The 20967-nt window shown below is 47.9% G+C and overlaps 1 protein-coding gene across 2 annotated transcripts in view; it reads left to right on the forward strand.

Annotated features, from left to right (window-relative positions):
- The window catches only part of PXK (PX domain containing serine/threonine kinase like), a 75422-nt gene extending 55093 nt beyond the window's left edge, over positions 1–20329 (forward strand). The window contains exons 14-18 of one of the 2 annotated variants that reach the window (XM_079794560.1): positions 3912–3989; positions 4769–4855; positions 5299–5368; positions 8016–8078; positions 19069–20329. In XM_079794560.1, coding sequence (XP_079650686.1) covers positions 3912–3989; positions 4769–4855; positions 5299–5368; positions 8016–8078; positions 19069–19280 — 510 coding nt within the window. In that variant the 3' untranslated portion in view covers positions 19281–20329. The remainder of the gene's footprint in view (positions 1–3911; positions 3990–4768; positions 4856–5298; positions 5369–8015; positions 8079–19068) is intronic. The other variant, XM_079794561.1, reaches the window with a different exon arrangement.
- Positions 20330–20967: the final 638 nt, after the last annotated feature.

Raw genomic sequence — 20967 nt, forward strand, 5'->3', positions numbered from 1 at the left:
ATAGGTGTTTTTTTCCTGCTATGTTGATAGCATAGCATTCAGCCTACTGGGAACATTTTACTAACCTTAATTTACATTGCCAGATCACTGTCCACTATAAATCTAACACAAGCTATAGGAGGTTTTTGTAATAGCCGTTGGTAATCAGCGAGATTTGATGATAGCCATCTTAGATGTCCATACAGCTTGTGATCATGATAATCTCTATTCCTGTTATATAGGACAGACCGAAATGACATCAGGATTGAGCATAAAAGGGAGTAAGATGATTAAGACTCAAACTCAGGAGGAACTAAGGCAGTGGAAGAACTAAGAACATCTGAAATTCCTTAAATAAATAAAAGTTTATTAACTTTAAATAATTGTGCCTATGTTACAAATAATAAAAGCCTTCTATACTTAAAAAAAAAAAAAGAAAGTGAGTGCTTTTTTAATTAAAAAAGAGAAGGTCTAGTACTTACAATAAAGAAAATTTGAAAACAATCTAAATGTCCTATAATTAGAGAATAATTTAATAATTCATACTGCATCTAGTTGATAAAGTATTTTTATCTAATGAAAGTAAAATTTACCAAGACATCGTAGTAGCATGGAAAATGATTATTATTTGGGCCAAGCGGGGGGGGGAGGGTATAAATACAGCTGTCAGCCTGAAGGAGGTGTCCTGGGAAGTGGTGTGTGTGGTGTGGAGCGAGGAGGGGCTTTGGAACCCCAAGCACCAGGTTGATGCCTTACTTTGCTTTTTAAATACCAGCTGTTTATCTAAGGAGGGTTTCTCAGCCACGGCATTGGACGTATTGGGCCAGGTAGTTCTTCGTTACAGGGGCTGTCCTGTGCATTGTAGGATATTAAGCACCATCCCTGTCCTGCAACCACTGGCTGTGAGTAGTACTCCGCCTGCACCCCGCACACTGTGACTATCAAAAATGCCTCCAGCCTTGGCCAGGTGGCTCAGTTGGTGGAAGCGTCATCCCGTACACCGAAAGGTTTCGGGTTAGATTCCTGGTCAGGGCACATATCTAGGTTGCGGGTTTGATCCCCAATCGAGGCACATATAGGAGGCAACTGATCAATGTCTGTCTCTCCCTCCCTCTCTCTAAAATCAATAAACATATCCTTGGGTGAGGATAAAAACATGCCTGTGACACGTCAGATGTCCCCTAGAAAGGGGAGGGGATAGAATCACCCCCATTTGAGAGCCACCTTTGGGTCTGCATTTACTCAGTGTGTGGGGCTGATGGGTAATGCCGTTCACTGTCATTGGACAACTGAGACCATCTACGTGAACACCCAGTTTAGGGCCTGGCCGTCCGCAGTGTCACTGTTAGTGTCCTTTTAGGTAGTAGAATGAGGGGGCATTCTCTTCTCCTCTTTATAGTCCCCAAGAATATGTAATACTCTCATGATGAAATTAAATTTAGAAAAAAAGAAAAAACCCAAAACAAGGTGGGCTCAGAAGATTATATAGGTGACAGGCACTTTCCTGTCTTTTTTTACCAGTTAGAGAAGTTCTGACAATAATAGCTTCTTTAGATCTGAAGTAGGGAATAAAAACATATAAATGTATCTCTTTAATGAATCTCCTCAGAAACTATAGTCAGCCTTGTGAATAACTGTGCTGTACCCCAACCTGATGGTCCAGCCCAAAGATTACATCAGACCTCGCTCTTCCCCTAAACCCAAGAGTCTGGCCAGAGACGGTGTGATTTTAAAAGCCAGCGTTAATTTCCTGCAATGCATTTCCTTCTGGAAAGATACACAAGAAACGCTGACATTGGTTGGTTGCCTCCAAGGAGGGGAACTAGGTGGGAGGTTTTACTGGGTTTACACCCTTTTATACCTTTTGACTTGTGAACCTCATGACTGTGTTACCTACTTAAAACTTGTTTTTTTAAGTTTATATTTTTTAAAGAATAATAGAGATAAAAAGCATGGCCTGGGTGTCTGTTTTCCAGGCCTGAGCTCTCACGGTTTGAAAACTAATAAATTAGGAAGTGAGAGGCTCAGAAGCTTGCCAGGCTGTAAAGAGTATATTTCAGCAGGAAAAAGCTTAATCTTGTGAAATCCAGAAAGTAAATCTTTGACAGAAAAAAATCCCTCTGAAGTAATAAAATAGTATAATTATTTGAATTTGTATGTGTTCCAATTAGCTTTACACATTTTTATTTTTAAATGATAAAATGTAAAATATATCCTCTTACCCATTTTTAAGTAGTATTCACATTGTTGTGTTGAATGGATCTCCAGAGCTTTTTCGTCTTGCAAACTCAACCTCTAGACTCATTGACTGACAACTGCCCATCCCTCCTCCCCCAGCCTTGGCAAACACAGCTCTACTGTCTGCTTCCAAGATTCTGACAACTCTAAGTATCTCATGAAGTGGAATCACAAAGTATTTGTGTGACTGGCTTATTTTACTCAGCATAATGTTACTAAGTTTTATTTATATTACAGCATGTGACAGGATTTCCTTTTTGGAGCTGAGTGATATTCCCTTATGTGTACTATTATATACCGCATTTTGTTAATCCACCCATCTGTTGATGGGCATCCCACCTCATGGCTGTTGTGAATAATGCTGCAGTGAACATGGGGTTTGCTTCGATCATGTTTTCAATACCTTTGGATGTATACCTAGAAGTTTCTGGGTCATATACAACTTCTATTTTTAGATTTATTTTGAGCAATTTCCATACTATTTCCCATAGCAGCTGTACCATTTTACATTCCCACCATTGGTGCACCAGGGTTCCAGTTTTTCCACATCCTCGCCAACACTTACTATTTTCTGGTTTTTCAGTAGTGACGATTCTAATGTGTGTGAGGTGATACCTCATTGTGGTTTTGATTTGCATTTCTCTAATTATTAGAGATGTTGATCATCTTTTCATGTGCTTGTTGACCACATGTGTCTTTTCTTTGGAGAAATATCTATTCAGGCCCTTTGCCCATTTTTTTTCTTTGATTTTCTGTTCTTTTTTCCCCCCAGCTTTATTGTGGTATAATCAATTTTTTGTGACAAGTCCATATTTTAAATTTGCTTATGTTTCTGCTGTTTAGTTATAGGAGTTCTTTATATATTCTGGATATTAATCCCTTATCAGATATATGACTTCCAATCATTTCCTCCCATCCCTGAGGTTGCCTTTTCACTCTGCCGTTGTTTCCTTTGATGTGCAGGAGCTTTAAGTTCGATGTGGTCCCATCTGTCTATTTTAGCTGCTGTTGCCTGAGCTCTTGGTGTCCTCTCCTAGAAATCATTGCCAAATCCAGTATCATGAAGCCTTTCCCTTGTGCTTTCTTCTTGGAGTTTTATAGTGTTAGGCCTTCAATCCAACTTTGAGTTAACTTCTGTATGTGGTGTAGGGTTCATTCTTTTCCATGTAGATATCCAATTTTCCCAGCATCATTTATTGCAAAAACTGTCCTTTCCCCATTGTGTGCTCTGGGCACCCTTGTCAGAGATCATGTGATAGATGCCTGAGGGCTTATTTCTCGGCTCTCTGTTCTGTTCCATTGTCTGTATGTCTGTCTTTATGCCGGTATCACACTGTTTTGTTTCCTGTAGCTTCGAAATACGTTGTGAAATCAGGAAGTGTCAGGCCTTCAATTTTTATCTTCTTTTCAAGATGGTTTTGGTCACGCAGGGTCCCTTGAGGATTAGTGAAGTACTTGAAGCATACATCGTATCTGTTTTTGTGTTCATGTTATATTTATTGATAAGAAATGCTAATGAGCTGAGTGTGGGGGGGATACCAGAAGTGGCCAGGACAGGATTCAAGTGGACAACTTGTAACTGATTTCATTCCAGATGCCCTCCCTCTTGATAACCAATCGCTCCTTCTCTAAAACCAGGATTTGGGAGCATCTCCAGCCGTTTTCCTCAATAAATTATCTACTTTCTCTTTCAGATCCCCACAAAGTTAAAAGAGGCATTGAGAATTGCCAAAGAATGTATAGAAAAGAGACTAATTGAAGAACAAAAACAGGTAAATCTCGCATGGTTCCTCATTGCTCTTTGATCTGTAAGTATTGTCACCCTCTGCCTGGAATTCCTGGTGATTCACTTATTTATTTATTTATTTATTTTTGGGTAATACTTACCCCTGAGGAGTTAGGATATTTTTTCCATTGATTTTTAGAGAGAGTGAAAGGGGTGAGGGGAGAGGGAAACATCAACATGAGAGACACATTGATGGGTTGCCTCCTGTTCATGCCCAGACCAGGGTCAGGGATTGAACCCACAACCCAGGCACATGCCCTTGAATCGATTCCACAACCCTTTGGTCTGTGGGTCGATGCTCTATTCACTGATCAAACCGGCCAGGGCCAGTGATTACTTTTAACTGACTGTTTATGTCACAAGCATTTCTTGCAAACTTGCTCTGAACCAGGCTCCAGGCTCAGTGCTATGAGACAGCTGAATCCTTCATGTCCTTCCTTGAGGAGCTCAGCCTGCTGGGAAATAAGCAGGTCCATAAAGGGTGGTCATCCTTTATGATCGGGACAGGCTGGGTCACGGTGGGCACGCCTGGTCCGTGCTCAGAGGTGCTGGGGACCACTCATCTTCTGTGTGTGAGAGGCGGGAAGGAACTGAGGGAACTGAGGAAGGTCTTCACGCCCAGGCTTACCCTTCTCCCAGGCATCCAGACCTGACCTTGGAGCAGGGGAAGACTTTTCATCCAGACAATTCGATTCGGCAAAACACGGTAGATTTCCGTTGGTGTCGGATACGCTTACGTTTGTGGCGAATTGCTTTCTCTTTTAGATTCACCAGCATCGAAGACTGACAAGAGCTCAGTCGCACCATGGATCTGAAGAAGAAAGAAAGAAGAGGAAGATTTTAGCCCGAAAGGTAAGCCTGCGGTCTCTGTGGAGAAGGTTCTGGTTCCACCTGAAGGAAGTTCTAGGCTAATGGAGCACATTTAGTTAAGGGCAGATTCTGTGCTATATCTCCTGGAAAGCCAAAACTGGTTCCAGCTGACTGGCTCGCAGCTTTTACAAAGGAGCGACATGACATCAGGGAAGAAACGGGCCGTACGTTTCCTGGCTGCTGGGCTGATTGGGGCCGAATGTACCGGGGCCAGTGACTGGCCTGGGATGATGGTCAGCAGGGTGGTGGTTCTTTTCCCCTTTGGTTTTGGCTTGTGACTTCTTCTCGGTGTTAAGTTACGAGGCCGAATATGACCTTGTGTGTGGACAGTTGAACTGTGTGCCTAGAAAATATTTTTTTCCTAACTCTCAGCTTCAGTGTGTTTACTCTTTGCTTTTCCCCCCTTTCTCTTTTTGCTTTTAAAGAAGTCAAAACGATCTGCCATTGAAAATAGTGAAGAACATTCAGCAAAATATAGCAACTCCAATAATTCAGGTAACTGGTTATAGATTGTAGGGGAGCCAGCACCCACAGGCCGGGACCAGGGGTCTGTAGTTGGTCGGGGGGGTCTTGGGTTCTGGTAGCCAGAGTGTGGTGACAAGTAGAAAACAAAAGCATTCTCTCCCTAATGAAGGATGTGGCAGCATCGTGGCTCACAGAACTCGGTGCTGGCAGGGACCTCAGGGCACTGGGCCAGCAGCCTCCTCACCAAGGGCGGGCTCCACAGTGTGTGGGACGGCAGAAAGCATCATTCCAGAGGGCCGGGCGGTGAGAGAGCACTGTCCTGAGCTGGCAGTCACCCCCGCCACTCCTGGCCGCCCCTCTCCCAGCCCCACAGGCTTCGGGCCTCAGTGTCCCCATCTCTGGAAATTAGGGCCAAATTGACGATCCCTCGAGACCTTCCCGTTCTCCTATCCATGAATCAGCCTGAGCTTAGCCCTGGAAGGCCCAGGGAACGGGGAGGTTGCTTTAGGCTCAGAAATAGCTTCATAGACTTTAAAAAAAAATCCTCACCCAAGGATGTGTTTTTCTTTGTTTTATTGATTTTTAGAGAGAGAAACATCGATGTGAGAGAGAAACATCAATCAGTTGCCTCCCTTATGTGCCCTGACTGTGGGTTGAACCCGCAACCTAAGAATGTGCCCTTAGGAATCAAACCCACAACCATTTCGGTGCATGGAACGATGCTCCAACCAACCAAGCCACCAGCCGGGCTAGCTGCATATGCTTTTAGGCAGGAGGAGGGCCCAGCGGGGAGAGAGGAACTTAACATGCAGGAGAGAGAGTCCTGGGGTGAAAGGCCTCGAAGGCCAGGACTCAGCATCAAGAGCCCAGGCGTCAGTCTCAGCCTCGGAGGAAGCCCATCCATCTCTTCCTGGAGCCAGGAGCCAGGAGGGGCAGGCGAAAAGGTAGAGGCATGGAAAGGCGGAAGGAAGGGAGGAAATTGAGCACGTTCACCGTTCCTGCCTTCTCGGGTCTTCTCCGGGAAGTCAGGGAGGAGGGCCTGTGCGGGGGGCATGGGGAGAAACAACGGGGTGGCACAAGGCAGACTAGCCCCAGCCAGAGAATGCAGGTGGTGTGGGCGGAGCTGGGAGAAGAGTGGACTCCACCAAGAAGGTGAGAATCATGCTGACACCACTGCCTGTGGAGTCCAGGCCAGAAAAGGGCGAGGGTGGGGGTGGGGGTGGGGTGGGGTGGGGAGGCTAGAAGGAGGGAGAAGGAGGGAGGCCAGGCCCTGGAGGTCCCCGTGAGGACCCAGGCAGGCTGCACGCGTGTGGAGGCTGAGAGGGGAGAGGGGCTGGAGGACGTTGTGGCCTGTGACTAATTCCACAGTTGGAGGTCTGTTTTCTCCACGGTGGATGGGACGGACATGGCCAGTCACTACCGTCCCTAGGACCCATGTCTCCAACCAGCAGGTCTGACTGGTGGTCCTTCTGTGCAACAGCCAGTTTCTTACAAAGCAGAGAAAGCCTGACTGTTCTCCATCTTCCTGAGGCAGCTGCCTGCCTGCGAGGCCCTGTGCCAGATGCAGCAGATGGGGCCCCGGGGACTCCGAGGCCGCCGTGCCCTCGGGAGTTTAGGAGAGCAAACAGCGGTTGATGGAAATGGGCAGATCTTCTCCACATCCCACGGGAACCACAAGTGCAGTCTTCTCCCCTTTACCACCTGGGCTGGCGCTGCCAAGCAGTAGGAAACAGGGCGGGCTGAGCTTGACCTCCTTTTCCAGTAAAACGCCTCATAGTTTGTAGGGAGGTGAGAGAAAAGTGGAAACAGTGGAAGAAGGGTGTGCGGTAGGACATGTCTCCTCGTGCCCAGTGCCCATGCCATGTCAGCGTGTCCTGTGGGTAGTGGGGGAGGGGATGGTGCAGGCTTCCCCAGAACAGCTAGCGGTTTCTCGGGGCAGGATCACAGCCCTCCCTCCGCTGTGGTTGACCCCTCTGTGTGGGGGAGGCGGCTCATGTGGGAACCTCTGTCTGCTCATTGGGCTACTTCCACGTGAGGCCCGCAGGGTGTATTCTGGGGGTTGCTGAGCACTGGGGAGATGCTGAGAATTTGGGAAGATTTGAAATACAACAAGGTGACTGGGTACAGAAAATGCATGCAACATAGGGGCAGATGCACATTGTTTTAATGTAAATAAGGGTATTCATTGGATTTTGGGAAAGAAAAGACCAGGAAATCCGCACACTGAATAGGCTGCCCCTACCTAACGGAATGTACCTGCGGATGAAATGGAGCTTGTACACAGCATTGCTGGGGAGATGTGTGGGCACTCTCCCCTCTTAGAGTGCCCGCACCGCTCTGGCCCTGACTGCTGGGGCACTGTCGTTTGTCATCCGTTACCAGGGAGGGGCTTGGGTCAGGAAGAGGGGCTGCAGCCAGATGCATAGCTGGTGGCTTTGCAGAGTGGGTTTCAAATGAGCAAGCTGTGGGGAACAGCCAGCCCTAACCTAGCCCTGTGCTGGCGCGGGAGCCTGTGGTCCCTGGTCCGGGCCCTGAATTCTCTGTCCCTCCTCCACTTCAGGCACAAGGCCACCCACTAAGCCACGGGCAGATTCTCCGACTGTGGTGGCGCCCAGCTCGGGCCAAATCCCAGGTGTCTTTCTCTAGTCCCCACACGCGTTTCTGTGTTTTCTCTTAGCAGGATCTGGGGCCAGCTCACCGCTCACATCTCCGTCCTCGCCGACTCCACCCTCTACAGCAGGTTAGTGATGGAGGCAAAGTGGCCTGCTCCCTCCCGCTCTCCCCCCACAGGGCCCAGCTGTCTCTTCTCACCTGCGCCCAAGCCGGTCAGGGTGAGGTAGTGCCGGTTGGTCTCTCCAGAGAACCGGAGGAGTGCACGTTAGTTAGCAGTGTCACTGGGAGGGCGGAGGGTCTGCATTTACAGACTGGGGTCTCCTGGGAATGCAGTGGTTGGTTTCGGGGTCACTAGCCACCCTCTACCCCAGGCTGCTCTCTCTGCCGAAAAGCCGCCTGAGGGCTCCTCGGATTAGAGCTCCTCTGGGCACAGGCTCTGGGTACCCGTGGCCGAACACAGCAGTCGCAGCGCCGCCGGGCCCTGTCCTTCCCCAGCGCCCTCCTCGGGGAACCCAGCCATTGTGTGGGTTTTGTCACAGAGCAAAACTGGGGAGACGCCCGGGTGTGGGAGGGGAAGAGCCGCCGCGGTTCTGGGTTCCTGATAACTCAGCTCCTGATAACTTGGTCATCCGGGTCGTCTGGGGCTAGCCTTCGTGTCACCTGTGAATTAGATCAGATACTACGAGTTTTGTTGGGAAAATGTAGAAAGATGTCATCTCAGGAATATTTATAAAAGTCTCTAATTCTGTGGTGTGGCCTCACAATGCTAGCTCTGCTTTCGTTTTGAACTACTACCTCTCTCCTCACCATGGTATAAGCCCATAAAAACACACTGGAGCCCCAGTATCTCGTCTGTTCTTAAACGAGCCAGACGTTCTAGCTGCCAGAGGAGCTGCCTGCCCCTCAGCTTGCCGTGTGCAGGGAGCGGCTGCAGCTGCCTGAAGGGGGTCATTGGCTGGGTCGATGTGTGAGCTGACAGCATGTGCAGGAGGGTTAAGGTGGCACCCGGGAGCTGCCACGCACAGCGCTGCTGCTCGACAGCTCTCCCGTGCCTCTCTCTGACCTTCCTGAAAACGGCGAGCACGGGTAGGGGGACTGGTTGGAGCGGCTCACGTCTGGCCGAGGGTGTCGTCCTGGCTGGCGGAGGATGGTGACTGGCGGCTCGCTGCTGAGCGTGCTGGAGCCAGCACCTATTTGAGTAGCAAAGTACCTGGCTCGTGGGGATGATGTTCTTTCCCCCGTCTGACTTTGTCAGCAGATTTTCATAAGAAAGCCCCCAAATATTGATCAAGACAGAAAATAGACTCTCTGTCTTTTGTAGAGGTGACCTGTGTAGGCTGATCAGAAATTTCTGGAGAACTTCTGCCCAGATCATGTTGAGCCACTTTCTCATAGACAGGATGTGCCTTTCACAGCACAAGGCGTAGTAAGGACAGTGCGGAGAATGGATGGTGAGGCTCATGAGCCCTCCTTTAACAAAGGCGGTGTCTGTTAGAGGACAGAGCACTCGCATGTGCACTGGGTGTGGTCCTGGGAAGTTAGTGCTGGTTCTCATGAATTCATCTAATTGGATATTTGTTGTTAATCCTCTCATTTACCTGTGGTTTGAAGGGAACCATCTCCTACATAGCAGGTTTGCATGAGAGGGGGTAACGTTTAGAATGAGAGGAGAAGGAAAAGAAGAATCTTGTAATTAGCGTCGATGTTGGAAAAACTCAGGAGACGGGAAGCAGTTGGGGGCTTCACTTCAAGATGGATCTCCGCACAGATTTGATAATATCTGTCTTGAAGGGGAGTCCTGAGCATTCAGAGGGAAAACACAAGTGAGGCCCAAGCACAATGCCTGGCAGACATGAGACATTCCCAGCAAACATTGCCTCCTCCTTCCCTTTAGCTTCTTTAATATTTTGTTGATGGAATTACGAACTCGGTCCCCAAAGACTCTACTCTGACCTCTGCTGGGCATTTATTGTAATGCATGTATAAAAATGGTAACTAGCCCTTGCCTGTCAACCTACCATCTGAGGCTCTCTATGGGGACCCACAGTGAGTTTATTCATTCAGTTACTCTAGAGGCATTTATGGAGAGCCTGCAGCATGTCAGGCAGTGTGCTTGGCCCTGGTTACAGAGGTAAGCAGACAGGCAAGGCCCCAGCTGGAGTCACCTTTCCAGCACCTTTTGGAAGCCCCAAAATGATAGACACAATGCAAGCAAATGCATTCTCCGGGGCCCAGCCATGGTCATTTTTTTTCTCCCAATAGTTCCCTTCTTAGAGAATCCACCTGAAAAACTAGTTCACCAACAGCAACATCCCGAGCTGCTGTTGTGTGCGAGGCCTGGGGTGGCAGCTCTCGTGTACTGCACCATGGGGAGACGTGCGGCAAACCCTGTGGGTGGGTTTGCTTGGACTTGCTGTGCCTTCAAGGCCTCTGCTGGGTGAGAACAGACTGTCAGCCCAAGGTGGCAGCTTCTGGCTCCTCAGCCCCTGCTGGAACATTTACTCCAATTTATGACTCTGCTTCGAGGCCAAGCTTATGGTCTAACTAAATCAAGGAGAGTGTCTTTCAACTTTCGGATGAAATGTGATTTTCCCAAGAAATGAAGGAAAATTCTTCATTTTCAAGGGCTAGTATTAAAAAAGAATTCCCTGTTAAAGGTGGCAACTCAGTGTGCGAACTCTTGGGAATTACACCTTGGGCCAGGAACCTTGAGAGCCACCACTTTGCTAGTTCTGGGACGTGGACAAGACACTAAACCTCCCTGTGTTTCAGGTTTCCCACTTTAAATGAGGATAATCGCAGTGCCTGCCTCGTCAGGTCCTTCAGAGGATCCCGTGAGGGTGAGGTTAGGACAGGGCCTGCGCACAGTAAGCCCTCGGCACACTGAGTTACCAGGAGACCTTGAATGAGTCGCGTTTTGCGTCTGGGTTTCCTTACCTCCTCTGTAAAAGACAAAAGGGTGGGAGTGACAGGACACTCTCCCAGTTCCTTCCAGTCAGGCTTCCTGTACAGCTCCTGTGAGCCCTGCCTTTGACAGTTTGCGCAGCAATAGCTCAACTTGGGCAAGTTCATTGTCACGGCATTGCCCCTTTTCCTGAAAGAGTGCATGTTCAGCACATTCATGGCAGTGAACCCGGACAACCAATGGGTCCGGTCTGCCTGTCCCTACTTGAGCCAATTCAGCAGAGACAGAGTTGCATCATATTTGAGTGTTTATTCCAGTACTGCCGGCAGCATGGGGGAGCAGCAGGTCATCCACCAAAATCTGCTCTCCTGCCCCCCATAAGCCAGCTGCTGGTACTAGTGTAGGGAGGACAAGGATCACATGGGGAAGTAGGGATCACAGGCACGGGGAAGTAGGAGGCTGGGGTGGGACTCCATTGTTTGGGCAACAAGGTTGTCAATCTTTCCATGATAATAGATAGGTCTTGAATGCACATTCCAAGGTTGACTCCCGGGGCAAAGATGACTCCCGGCCAGGTTAGAATGTACTTTCTCTAATCAGAGCCAAACAGTCCAGATTAACAGAGCATGATTAATATCTCTTCTTTTATTTCTTAGAACTAAGAGCCAGTCCCCAATATTCTTTTTTTTTTAAATATGTTTTATTGATTTTTTACAGAGAGGAAGGGAGAGGGATAGAGAGTTAGAAACATCGATGAGAGAGAAACACCGATCAGCTGCCTCCTGCACCCCCCCCCCCCCCACTGGGGATGTGCCCGCCATCAAGGTACATGCCCTTGACCGGAATCGAACCTGGGACCCTTCAGTCTGCAGGCTGATGCTCTATCCACTGAGCCAAACCGGTTAGGGCCCCAATATTCTATTTCTGCCCCTAACAGGAGTTGAGGGTGGTCCTCAGCTCAGTTACTTGTAGGGTGGGGCAGAGGTGACAGATGTGTGTGAGTGAAGTGGCCGTACTCTCAGGAGCCCTTTGCAGCATTTGTATAAGGACTGGGGCCTCACCAGGTGTGTTGTACCTCCCTGCCCTGGGGCCTCCTCTTGAGGTCCTCACCCACTTGACAGGAGAAATATCTTTTCCCTCAGTCTGCTGGTACTTCCCTCAGGTGGGGTGTGATTCTCTAAACCTATTTTCCAGTGAGAACATTCCTAGCATTTTCTTTTCTGCTAAAGGTTACGTTTCCTGCCTCTAGAAGGTCACTCTTTCAAGAACTTCAAAATTCCTTATCCTAACTCAATTCATGGTAAATGTCACCAACTAGTGTTTACACTCTGAATTCATGGAGGCGAGTGGTTTAGGGTTTAGACCAGCGGTCGCCAACCTTTCAGACCTCACGGACCACCAGTGTTCCACGGACCACCCGTTGGCCACCGCTGATTTAGAAGGTCCCAGTTTACACACATCAGTAATCCCTTCCACCCTCCCTTTGGGAGCAGGCAGCTTTTGTAAAATATTGTCTTTATTTTTTTAAAAAACAGGTTTGCAAACGAGTATTTAGGGAAAGCTAAGTAAGCAGGAGGACCTAGATTCTTGTTGTTTTTAATCATATTTAACACATTTTGAGCACTTATTTTGTAATAGGTACTGTTCTAAGTGATGTGTAGTCATTGTTTCATTTGATCCCCATGAATACCTTCCTATCCAAGGAGAATGGATTTTTCTGGTGCTCCATTTTACAGACAAAGAAACTGAGGCTCTAGTGGGGTTAAAGGACTTTGACCAAGGTCACACAAGTGGGGGGCGCTAGAGCCAGGATTAAAACGGCTCTGTCTTTGCTCCCTTACCCCATGGCCTGGGGGTAAGCACTGTGCGCGGTTGGTGGGAGAAGAACCCTGAAAGCAGAGCCGGAAATCCCAGGCCTGGTTTGTGGCTCCACCACCTTGCAGCTGTGACCGTGGACAAGGAATTTGCATTCTTCAAACCTATCTTTGAAAAGATTTCCTGGTCTTTACTAGGTAGATAACGTAGAGGACAAGGCTTTAAAAGCGGTAAAATCTATCAAGTATAAGCTATGGGTGTCCTGCAAGAGAATTCTAGCCCTTCTTGCTTGCAGTCTATAATTTTAAGCAATAATTTTGAAGAGAGAGAGCTGACAGTTTGTAGAAACCCAGTCTGTAAGAATGACTGGAGAGAGGGAAGTTTCCTATCCGGAACGGAGCTGGCGGAGGGAGAACAGAGCCTATGCGCCCCGAGTACTTGAGTAACCGGACGGAGGGTTAAGAATAAGCGAGGCACACAAAAAGAGATGAAGTTATTGAGAACGTTGGAGGTTCCGGAATTTGTGTAGCCAGGTCGAAGTCTGAAACCCCCTTTAGGTTCAAAATCAGTGTCTCAAGCCATTGGAGTGTCTATTAAAACCTACACAGCACAGAGCAGTCACCGTCTTGGGGATGAACAGGTCTGCCCCGCAGTGCCGCTCCCCTGCCCTCCCCAGCGCCTTCCCCGCCCAAGTGTGGGGCTGCTCCCCAAAGCCCTCTGCTGGTGGGGGTGGCCGTGGGGCTGGGGCTGGGCAGTGACCCCAGCACCCTCCCTGCTGCACCATGTGACCTGCCTCCCAGGGGCCTCACTTCCTCTGGGCAGCAGGCAGGTTGGTTCCGTGGGGACTCTGGAATTCACTGTCAGGGAAAGTGTTCTCTCTTAAATTTCACTTGCCATCTAGACAGGAAGACGCTGGCCTTGGTTTGTTTGTTCTTTTATAATGGTTTTACAGCCTTACGTAAACTAATGCCACACTGCCCAGCTCAGCCTCCGGCCCCAGCAGCCTTCAGGGGAGGGGCCCCCTGCCCTGCCCTGCGCCCTTGCTCTTCCCAACTCTGAAAAGATGTCTCCATCTTATTAATTAATTAATTAGTTTATCCTCACCGAAGATACTTTTTCCATTGATTCTAGAGAGAGTGGGGAGGGGAGGGAGAGACAGAGAGAAACACCGATGTGTGAGAGAGACATCCATTAGTTGCCCCCCTCACGCCCCCCAACCAGAGCCCGGAGCCTGCAGCCTAGGTACATGGCCTTGATCAGAATTGAACCCGGCACCCTTCAGTCTGCAGGCCGACGCTCTATCCACTGAGCCAAACCGGCTAGGGCTTCTTTTTAAAAAAATTAAAAATATATATATTCTTATGATTTCAGAGAGGATGGGCAAGAGAGAGAGAGAGATAGAAACATAAATGATGACAGAGAATCATTGATCGGCTGCCTCCTGAACGTCCCCTACTGGGGATTGAGCCTGCAACCTGGGCATGTGCCCTGACTGGGAATCGATCCAGTGGCCTGGTACATAGGTCAATATTCAACCACTGAGCCACACCAGCCGGCCATGTGTCCATTTTAAATTATAGAACATTTGCTTGGAAAAAGTGATGAGTTCTAGTTTTTCTCCCCTCTTATTTAGTAAGAGAAAGAAGGATACTCCTAGTACTCATTCCACTTTTCAGGGAAGGAAAAACCTTCATGGGTCTTCTGAAGTGAGCGTTGTGCTTGTCAATAAGTAAAAATAGCAACTAACTGGCTCCAGAAAAGAAAAAGACCACGAGGAAGAAAGCGACTCATTGGTTACCATATTAGTGTATTTGCCATTTTCTAAAAGGGTCACAATTGTGTACAAACCGGTGCATTTCGTGCTTAACTTACCTGTCTCCTAGTTTGGCAGTGAGAATAACCAGCATGTGATTCAGACTAATATTTTGCTATCTCTTACTATTTGATTAAATGACACTAAAATCTGAATAATGACTGTGTCCTCTCTCTCTCTCTCTCTCTTTGCTGTTTTCAGTAGAGCATGCGCCCTTTTGAACGTGAGTTTTCGGTAAAGTAAACTATACTGATTCCTCTCACTTTAAAGATGCTGTTTCTGAATGTGAAATGGGACCCAGTACATCTAGTCTCTGAAGTGATGAACACATGGGGAAGGAGACTTGAGACCATTTCCTTAACTGAACATTAAATGAAATACAGCATCTTTAAAATGCACCCAAGTGACTTCATTTACCTTCATTTCATTTCCATCATGACCAAAATCTTCATTTCCACCCTGATTTTGGTTTTAAAATACAGCTCTCAACCCTACAAATCAACTGTGTGGCACTTTGGTTTATTTTAATATTGGAAACTAGGATCTCAGAGTCCTGTCCCTGTAAAAATGCCGGTTCCTTGTCACTCTGATGAAGGGGAAAGGGTGCTGGCAGTTGAGCTCTTGGTTATGGAGAGACAGCTTATTGGCTTTATGATTGACGACAGGGAAAAACAGTTCTTTTTCACACACCCTGAATAATTCTTGAGTTGGGACAGGAGTGCAGCCTCCTCCTCCGTCTGAGACAAAAGGTGAAGGCAGATCCCAAGAGCTGGGGCTGCCTGCTTCCTGGGGTCATTGCTCTCCATTCCCTCGAGGGTAGTTGGCAGGTCTGGTGGCCGTGTGTCCTCCCCATCCCTGTGTGTGGACCACAGAGGAACACGGACTTGCAGACGCCTGTAGATTGCTAACTTGGCCCAAGGAAAGGGGACCCACAAGGCTGGCAAGGATGTTTCTAACCTACACGCTTGTTGCAGCCGTCGGTGGCCTGTTCCAGGGCCTCAGTTGGATTGCCAGGTGCCCATTTGGTTTGGTGGAGAGGATTCTGGGGAGGGTGGAGTGGTTGACTCTCGAGGTTTTTGTCTAAGGCAAAGTGAGACAGAGATCAGGACTGACTGGGTTGTAATTGTAGACAAGCTGACTGGAGCATCCCTCATCCTGGGTTGTGGGGGAACACTCTTTCTCAAAGCTGTGTGCTCAGTTAGCAATCTCACAGGGAAGCTGTCCGGTTTTGTCTGGCCTGGGGATAAGGGCTGTGGAAGCCTTTTGTTGGGGAGGAGCTCATTCACATTTGAGGAATGGGGGCGCTCAGGAATTAGGTGTTGTTCTCAGGTTTGTCACAGGCCAAAGAGCCAACTCTGAATTTGGCCCTTGTGACCATTCCCCCTTCCCCGCTTTGTTACCAGTGTGTTGTAGCTGAAGCCCAGTGAACCTTTAAAGGAAGCTTGTGGACTATAGAAAAGGCAAAAAAAAAAAGTTGATGGGCCTAGAGTCAGACTGTGAGTCCCAAAGTCTGTGTCCTGGCCTCCTCCACTGTTGACCTTCTGACGCCTGGACCTCCTCTCCCCTCCCCGAGTGCTCTGAGCTGGCGAGTTGGGTTCCCTTGTCCTGATCATACACATCAGTGTCTGCCCTAGGTGTCGCAGGCCCAGCGAGGAAAAGTGGACGTCATGGGGCGTCAGGCCCGGCCCTCTGTGGGCAGACATCAGGGTGACCTGGGGACCTTGCTCTGTGCCCCGGATGAGCAGCCTCTCCTTTACAGCCCTCAGCTTCCCATTTGCATTACAGACCCAGGTTACCCTGTGGCACTTTGGACAGTGTACTTATTTATACCACCTACATATTCCAAGAAGTTCACTGAAAGTGGTAACAGTCTCAGCCTTTACTTGGAAATGAAGATTCATTTACGAACACCACCCCCAACTCCCAAACCCTGTGGTAGTGAATTTGCATTTTGAATTTTGAGCTCCTGGTAATGAGGCCAAAGTCGAGGGTTGGTTCCTTGTGAAGACCAAGCAGTTTTGTCCAGGCGGCAGCCCATGCCCACGTCCAGCCCCTGCCGCCCCTTTCTAGCCTCCCGGGACCCTGGGCCGGAGGGGTATCCTCTCTGGATGGCCAGTTCCATGTCGTGAGGACACGAGTGCTGTTGCAGTGCAGAGCCCGTCTCACCTGTGACCCACAGGGCCTCTTCCGCCAGGTTCAGAGCACAAACCTGGAAGGCAGAAGCGCCAGTGCTCACCCATACACGTTGGGCCCTGGACGTCAAGTCCAGATTCTGCCGCCCTTTCCTGGTCATTGCGTGGAGGCGGGGTGGGTGGGGCATTGGTGCTGCTCAGTTCCAAGAGCTCTCAGAGGCGCAGTCTCCCTTCCTCCTGGCTTTCCACTGGTCACTGTCTGAAACGCCCTGCGGAGGAATGCTTATATCACATCCCCCAGCACTCGTTTTAGGTTTAAAGTCCTTTTTACCTTTGTAACCCTGTAACATAAAGCCAGGGGCATTTCTCCACACTCCACCCGACATAATCGAATTTCATTCATTAGTTGTTATTGTATAGAACCAATAGAAACCACATTTTGTTCATTTGTCCGTTTAATGTTTATTTGTATTGCTATATCATCATTTGAGAATTCCAAGACTGCAGAGCATGAGTGTGTGTATCTGTGTGATTCTTTAATTTCAGCTGCCTTAGGTTTGGGTAAAGATATAAAGAAAGGTAAGTGGTTTTCCTGTGAAATACAAGATTTTAACCATTGCCTGTCATGTACTTACCTAAGTGTTTTATTGGCAATCCTGAACCACTCATCCATGTAAGTGCACGGGGTGATTGGTATGTTTACCTGTTAACACCACAGCCCGGTAGCAGTTTAGGGGGGAACCACCTGGCAGAATTGTGTAGCCCTTGGACGGGGTAGAGGGTAAGGCTCAAAACAGGTGGGTGGAGTCACTGAGAGCTGGACGGTTCCCAGGAAATGGGGCAATAAACTCTGTGGCACAGGCAGGTCCCTTGAGACAGGGCTTTTTCTATACTCAGCCTTTATTTTGTCCTGGGAGAGCAGTTCATTCGTCAGTCAGAACTGTAACGTGCCAAATGTTCGTGTGCCTGGACGCTAAGGGAAGTTTGAAACACCTGTGCAGCTCCCTTCTCCTTGCCCACCAGGGTAGAGCTCGACATTCCAGTCTCTCCTGATGCTTTAGTGAAGATGTAGGGTTAGTGCAGTTGTGTCTGTTCCTGGGTTGGGCCACAGTGGAAAGAAGGGAGCTTGAGGAAGACTCCTCCTCAAGAATCCCATTGCTGGGAAAAGAGAGCTCTTTGCCCTCTACTTTGCATTGCAGCAGTTATTAGCTTTTTATATTTCTTTATTGCATCCTAATAGGAAATGATTATTCGAGATAGATGCCCCTGGGGAACCCATAACCCTGCAGGCACTGGTGTCTTGCCAAGAATACTGAGTGGTTTGTCATTTTATATTAAATCACATCCTTCAAATATTGTGTGTGTTGAAGCACATCTAAAGAACTGTTCACCCATTATTAATTGACTAGAGGCCTAGTGCACGAATTCATGCACGGGTGGGATCCAGCCGGCCCACCCCAATGGGGGCCCATCAGGCTGGGCTGGTGGGGGGCAGGGGCTACAGGTGGTGGGCCAGCTGGCCCCTCCCCTGATCCGGGGTGGGGTGGGCAATCAGGGGCAGGGCTAGCCAGGGGGAGGAGCCGCAGGCAGTGGGCCAGCCCACCTCGTCCCCCCCCCCCCCATCAGGGCCGGGAGGGGGGCCAATCAGGGGCCAGGTCAGCCAGCGTGGGGGGCCAATCAGGGCCCGGATCAGGCTGGTTGGCTGCTGCAGTGTGTGTCATAGCCACCAGTTGTTCTGGTCCTTCTGCTCTTCTGGTCGCTGAGCTTTTATATAGATATTTAGGTAGCCCAATTCTGCATACAGAGTCTATCTTCTTTTTTAAATCCTCACCTGAGCATATGTTTATTTTATATTTTTATTGATTTCAGAGAGGAAGGGAGAGGGAGAGAGAGATAGAATCATTAATGATGAGCGAGAACTATCAATCGGCTCCCTCCTACACACCCCCTACTGGGGACTGAGCCCACAACCTGGGCATTTGCCCTTGTCTGGAATCGAACACAGGACCCTTCAGTCCACAGGCCGACACTATCCACTGAGCCAAACCAGTTAGGGCCAGATGTCTATCTTTGCTAGCTCAGGATTCAGTGGGCCTGGCTAATGTAGCTGATGGAACTTTTCTTTGGGGATCATTACTAAAATTTGGAAATGGAGTTAGAGCCTCATCTATCCTGGGAGAATGTCACTATATATAGTTTCATGTAATCTGTGATATTCAGTCTTTTCTCACATGACTGTTATTTGGGAGAAATGGCAACCTTTAATTGAAATTCCCCTTTGATGCTTCTAGCTTTCTTGTTCAGTATTTTAAAAATCATGCAGTACTGGGCATCTTGCCCCTCTGAGGGAACACTTGCAGTCTCACTCAAGTCTGTACTGCCCAGGACTGAGTGGTAGCATGCATGCAGGGGGTTTGGAGGTGATGCTGATTGTCCTTTTTTTTTTCTACAGGGATTTCCACATTACCTCCACCTCCTCCACCTCCGCCTCCACCACCAGCAGCTCCTTTGCCTCCTTCGAACACAGAGGTAGCCACACAGCCGCAGCCCCAGGCTGTGAATGGCATGAGCCGAGGGGCCTTACTCAGTTCCATCCAGAATTTCCAAAAAGGAACTCTGAGGAAAGCCGAAACCTGTGATCATAGTGCTCCTAAGATCGGCTAAAGTTTCCTGTTTACACTTGGAGGGGAAAGTTTTGTTTTTTTCTACACACCTCCAACCACTAAAATACCCTCTTCCTGGATGAAGAACTGCTGGGCCAGTACAGCCACATTCTGTTTTGCAGATGCTCATGTAAGGGGCTTTTCAAGAGGAAATGTTCAACTAGATGATAAAATCAGGCTGGCATTGCCGCCTTAAGAGATCTTGCTCCTTTATTACTATTTTAAAGGAGTTGTTCATCCCCTAATGGGCATCTTTTGGGAGCAGCAGCATATCAGAATCAGTACTTCTACCAACTGAAACGGACAAAAACGGTGAGAATATTCAGTCGCAGCAGTGAATGGCCTTTGTGTTGCAATCCTTCCTGTCGTCAGGCAGCTCCTAGAAACGTTCTTACGTTTATTTCTCTAAAGCATTTTCTGGTTATTTCTTAGATCGTAACTCCCATATCTGCTACCTTAATTTCATCTTAGACATTAACACAGTAGCCCAAAGCAACTGAGTCAGAGAAGCAACTGATATCTTCATTTTCCCCTCAAATAGGATGGGGAAAATGTGTATTATTCTCTAATGGGAATACCATTGTGGATATAGAACTTGGGGCTGCTAAAGCAACTACTCTAGACTCATAGTTCCTTATAGTTAGAACGTATTGAACAGACAAAACTGTTACCGTCAGAAAATGCTCTTGCCTATTAGAGGATCTTACTCCTGAGCAATTAAGTTGGTGTTTTGAGGGGAATTATTGTTATAACATAAGCGAATTTGGCATTTATAGAATTATGACTTTGGAAAGGTTTATTCAAATACATCATCTTTAAATGTTACTCATTTATTAGACCCTTTATTCTATAATTTGCTTAATCCTTAAATAAACGGCACTTTAAAGGATTATAAGTAATCCATTTAAAACTTCAAGTACACACATCAGTGTTGGTTACTATGCAGAGAGAATGTCATTGTCTATAGTTTCATGTAATCTGTGATAAATATGTTCAGCTGTATTTTTTATTAAAATAAACCATGTCAAGAAAATGGGTTGTCTGTAGCTTGGCTAAATACTTTATTTTAAAAAAATATATTTTTATTGATTTCAGAGAGGAAGGGAGAGGGAAAGATAGAAACATCAATAATGAAAGAGAATCATTGATTGGCTGCCCACAACCCAGGCAGCATGTGCCTTTGACCAGAATGAACTGGGCACCCTTCAGTCTGCAGGCCAACCTCTATCCACTGAGCCAAACTGGCTAGGGCTTGGCTAAATATTTTAAATGGGAACTTTTTGTGGGACCATTTATAAACAAGTACCAGATCCACACAGTTATTTCTAAAGTTTTTTTAAAAAATATTTTTTAATTGATTTTTAGAGAGGGAGGAGAGATAAAAACATCATTGATTGGCTGCCTCCTGCACGCCCCCAAACTGGGGATCAAGCCCACAACCAGGCATGTGCCCTGACTAGAATCAAACCTGGGACCTTTTAGTCCGAAGGCCAAACCAGCTAGGGCATATTTTCCCTGTTAGTAAGAGCTAGCAATCCTGTCTTGCTGTTTAAGTTAGGCACCATTTGTATGCTTTTATAACTAATTTAAACCTGTCTTTTCCATTATAACTTCTGAAGAAGGCAATGTATAGCAGGTCCTTTTTTGCCGTGGGTTTGATTTCCAGTCAAAGGTGTGTACCTAGGTGG

Source organism: Cnephaeus nilssonii, assembly GCF_951640355.1.
Source record: "Cnephaeus nilssonii genome assembly, chromosome: 17".
Taxonomy (NCBI): domain Eukaryota; kingdom Metazoa; phylum Chordata; class Mammalia; order Chiroptera; family Vespertilionidae; genus Cnephaeus; species Cnephaeus nilssonii.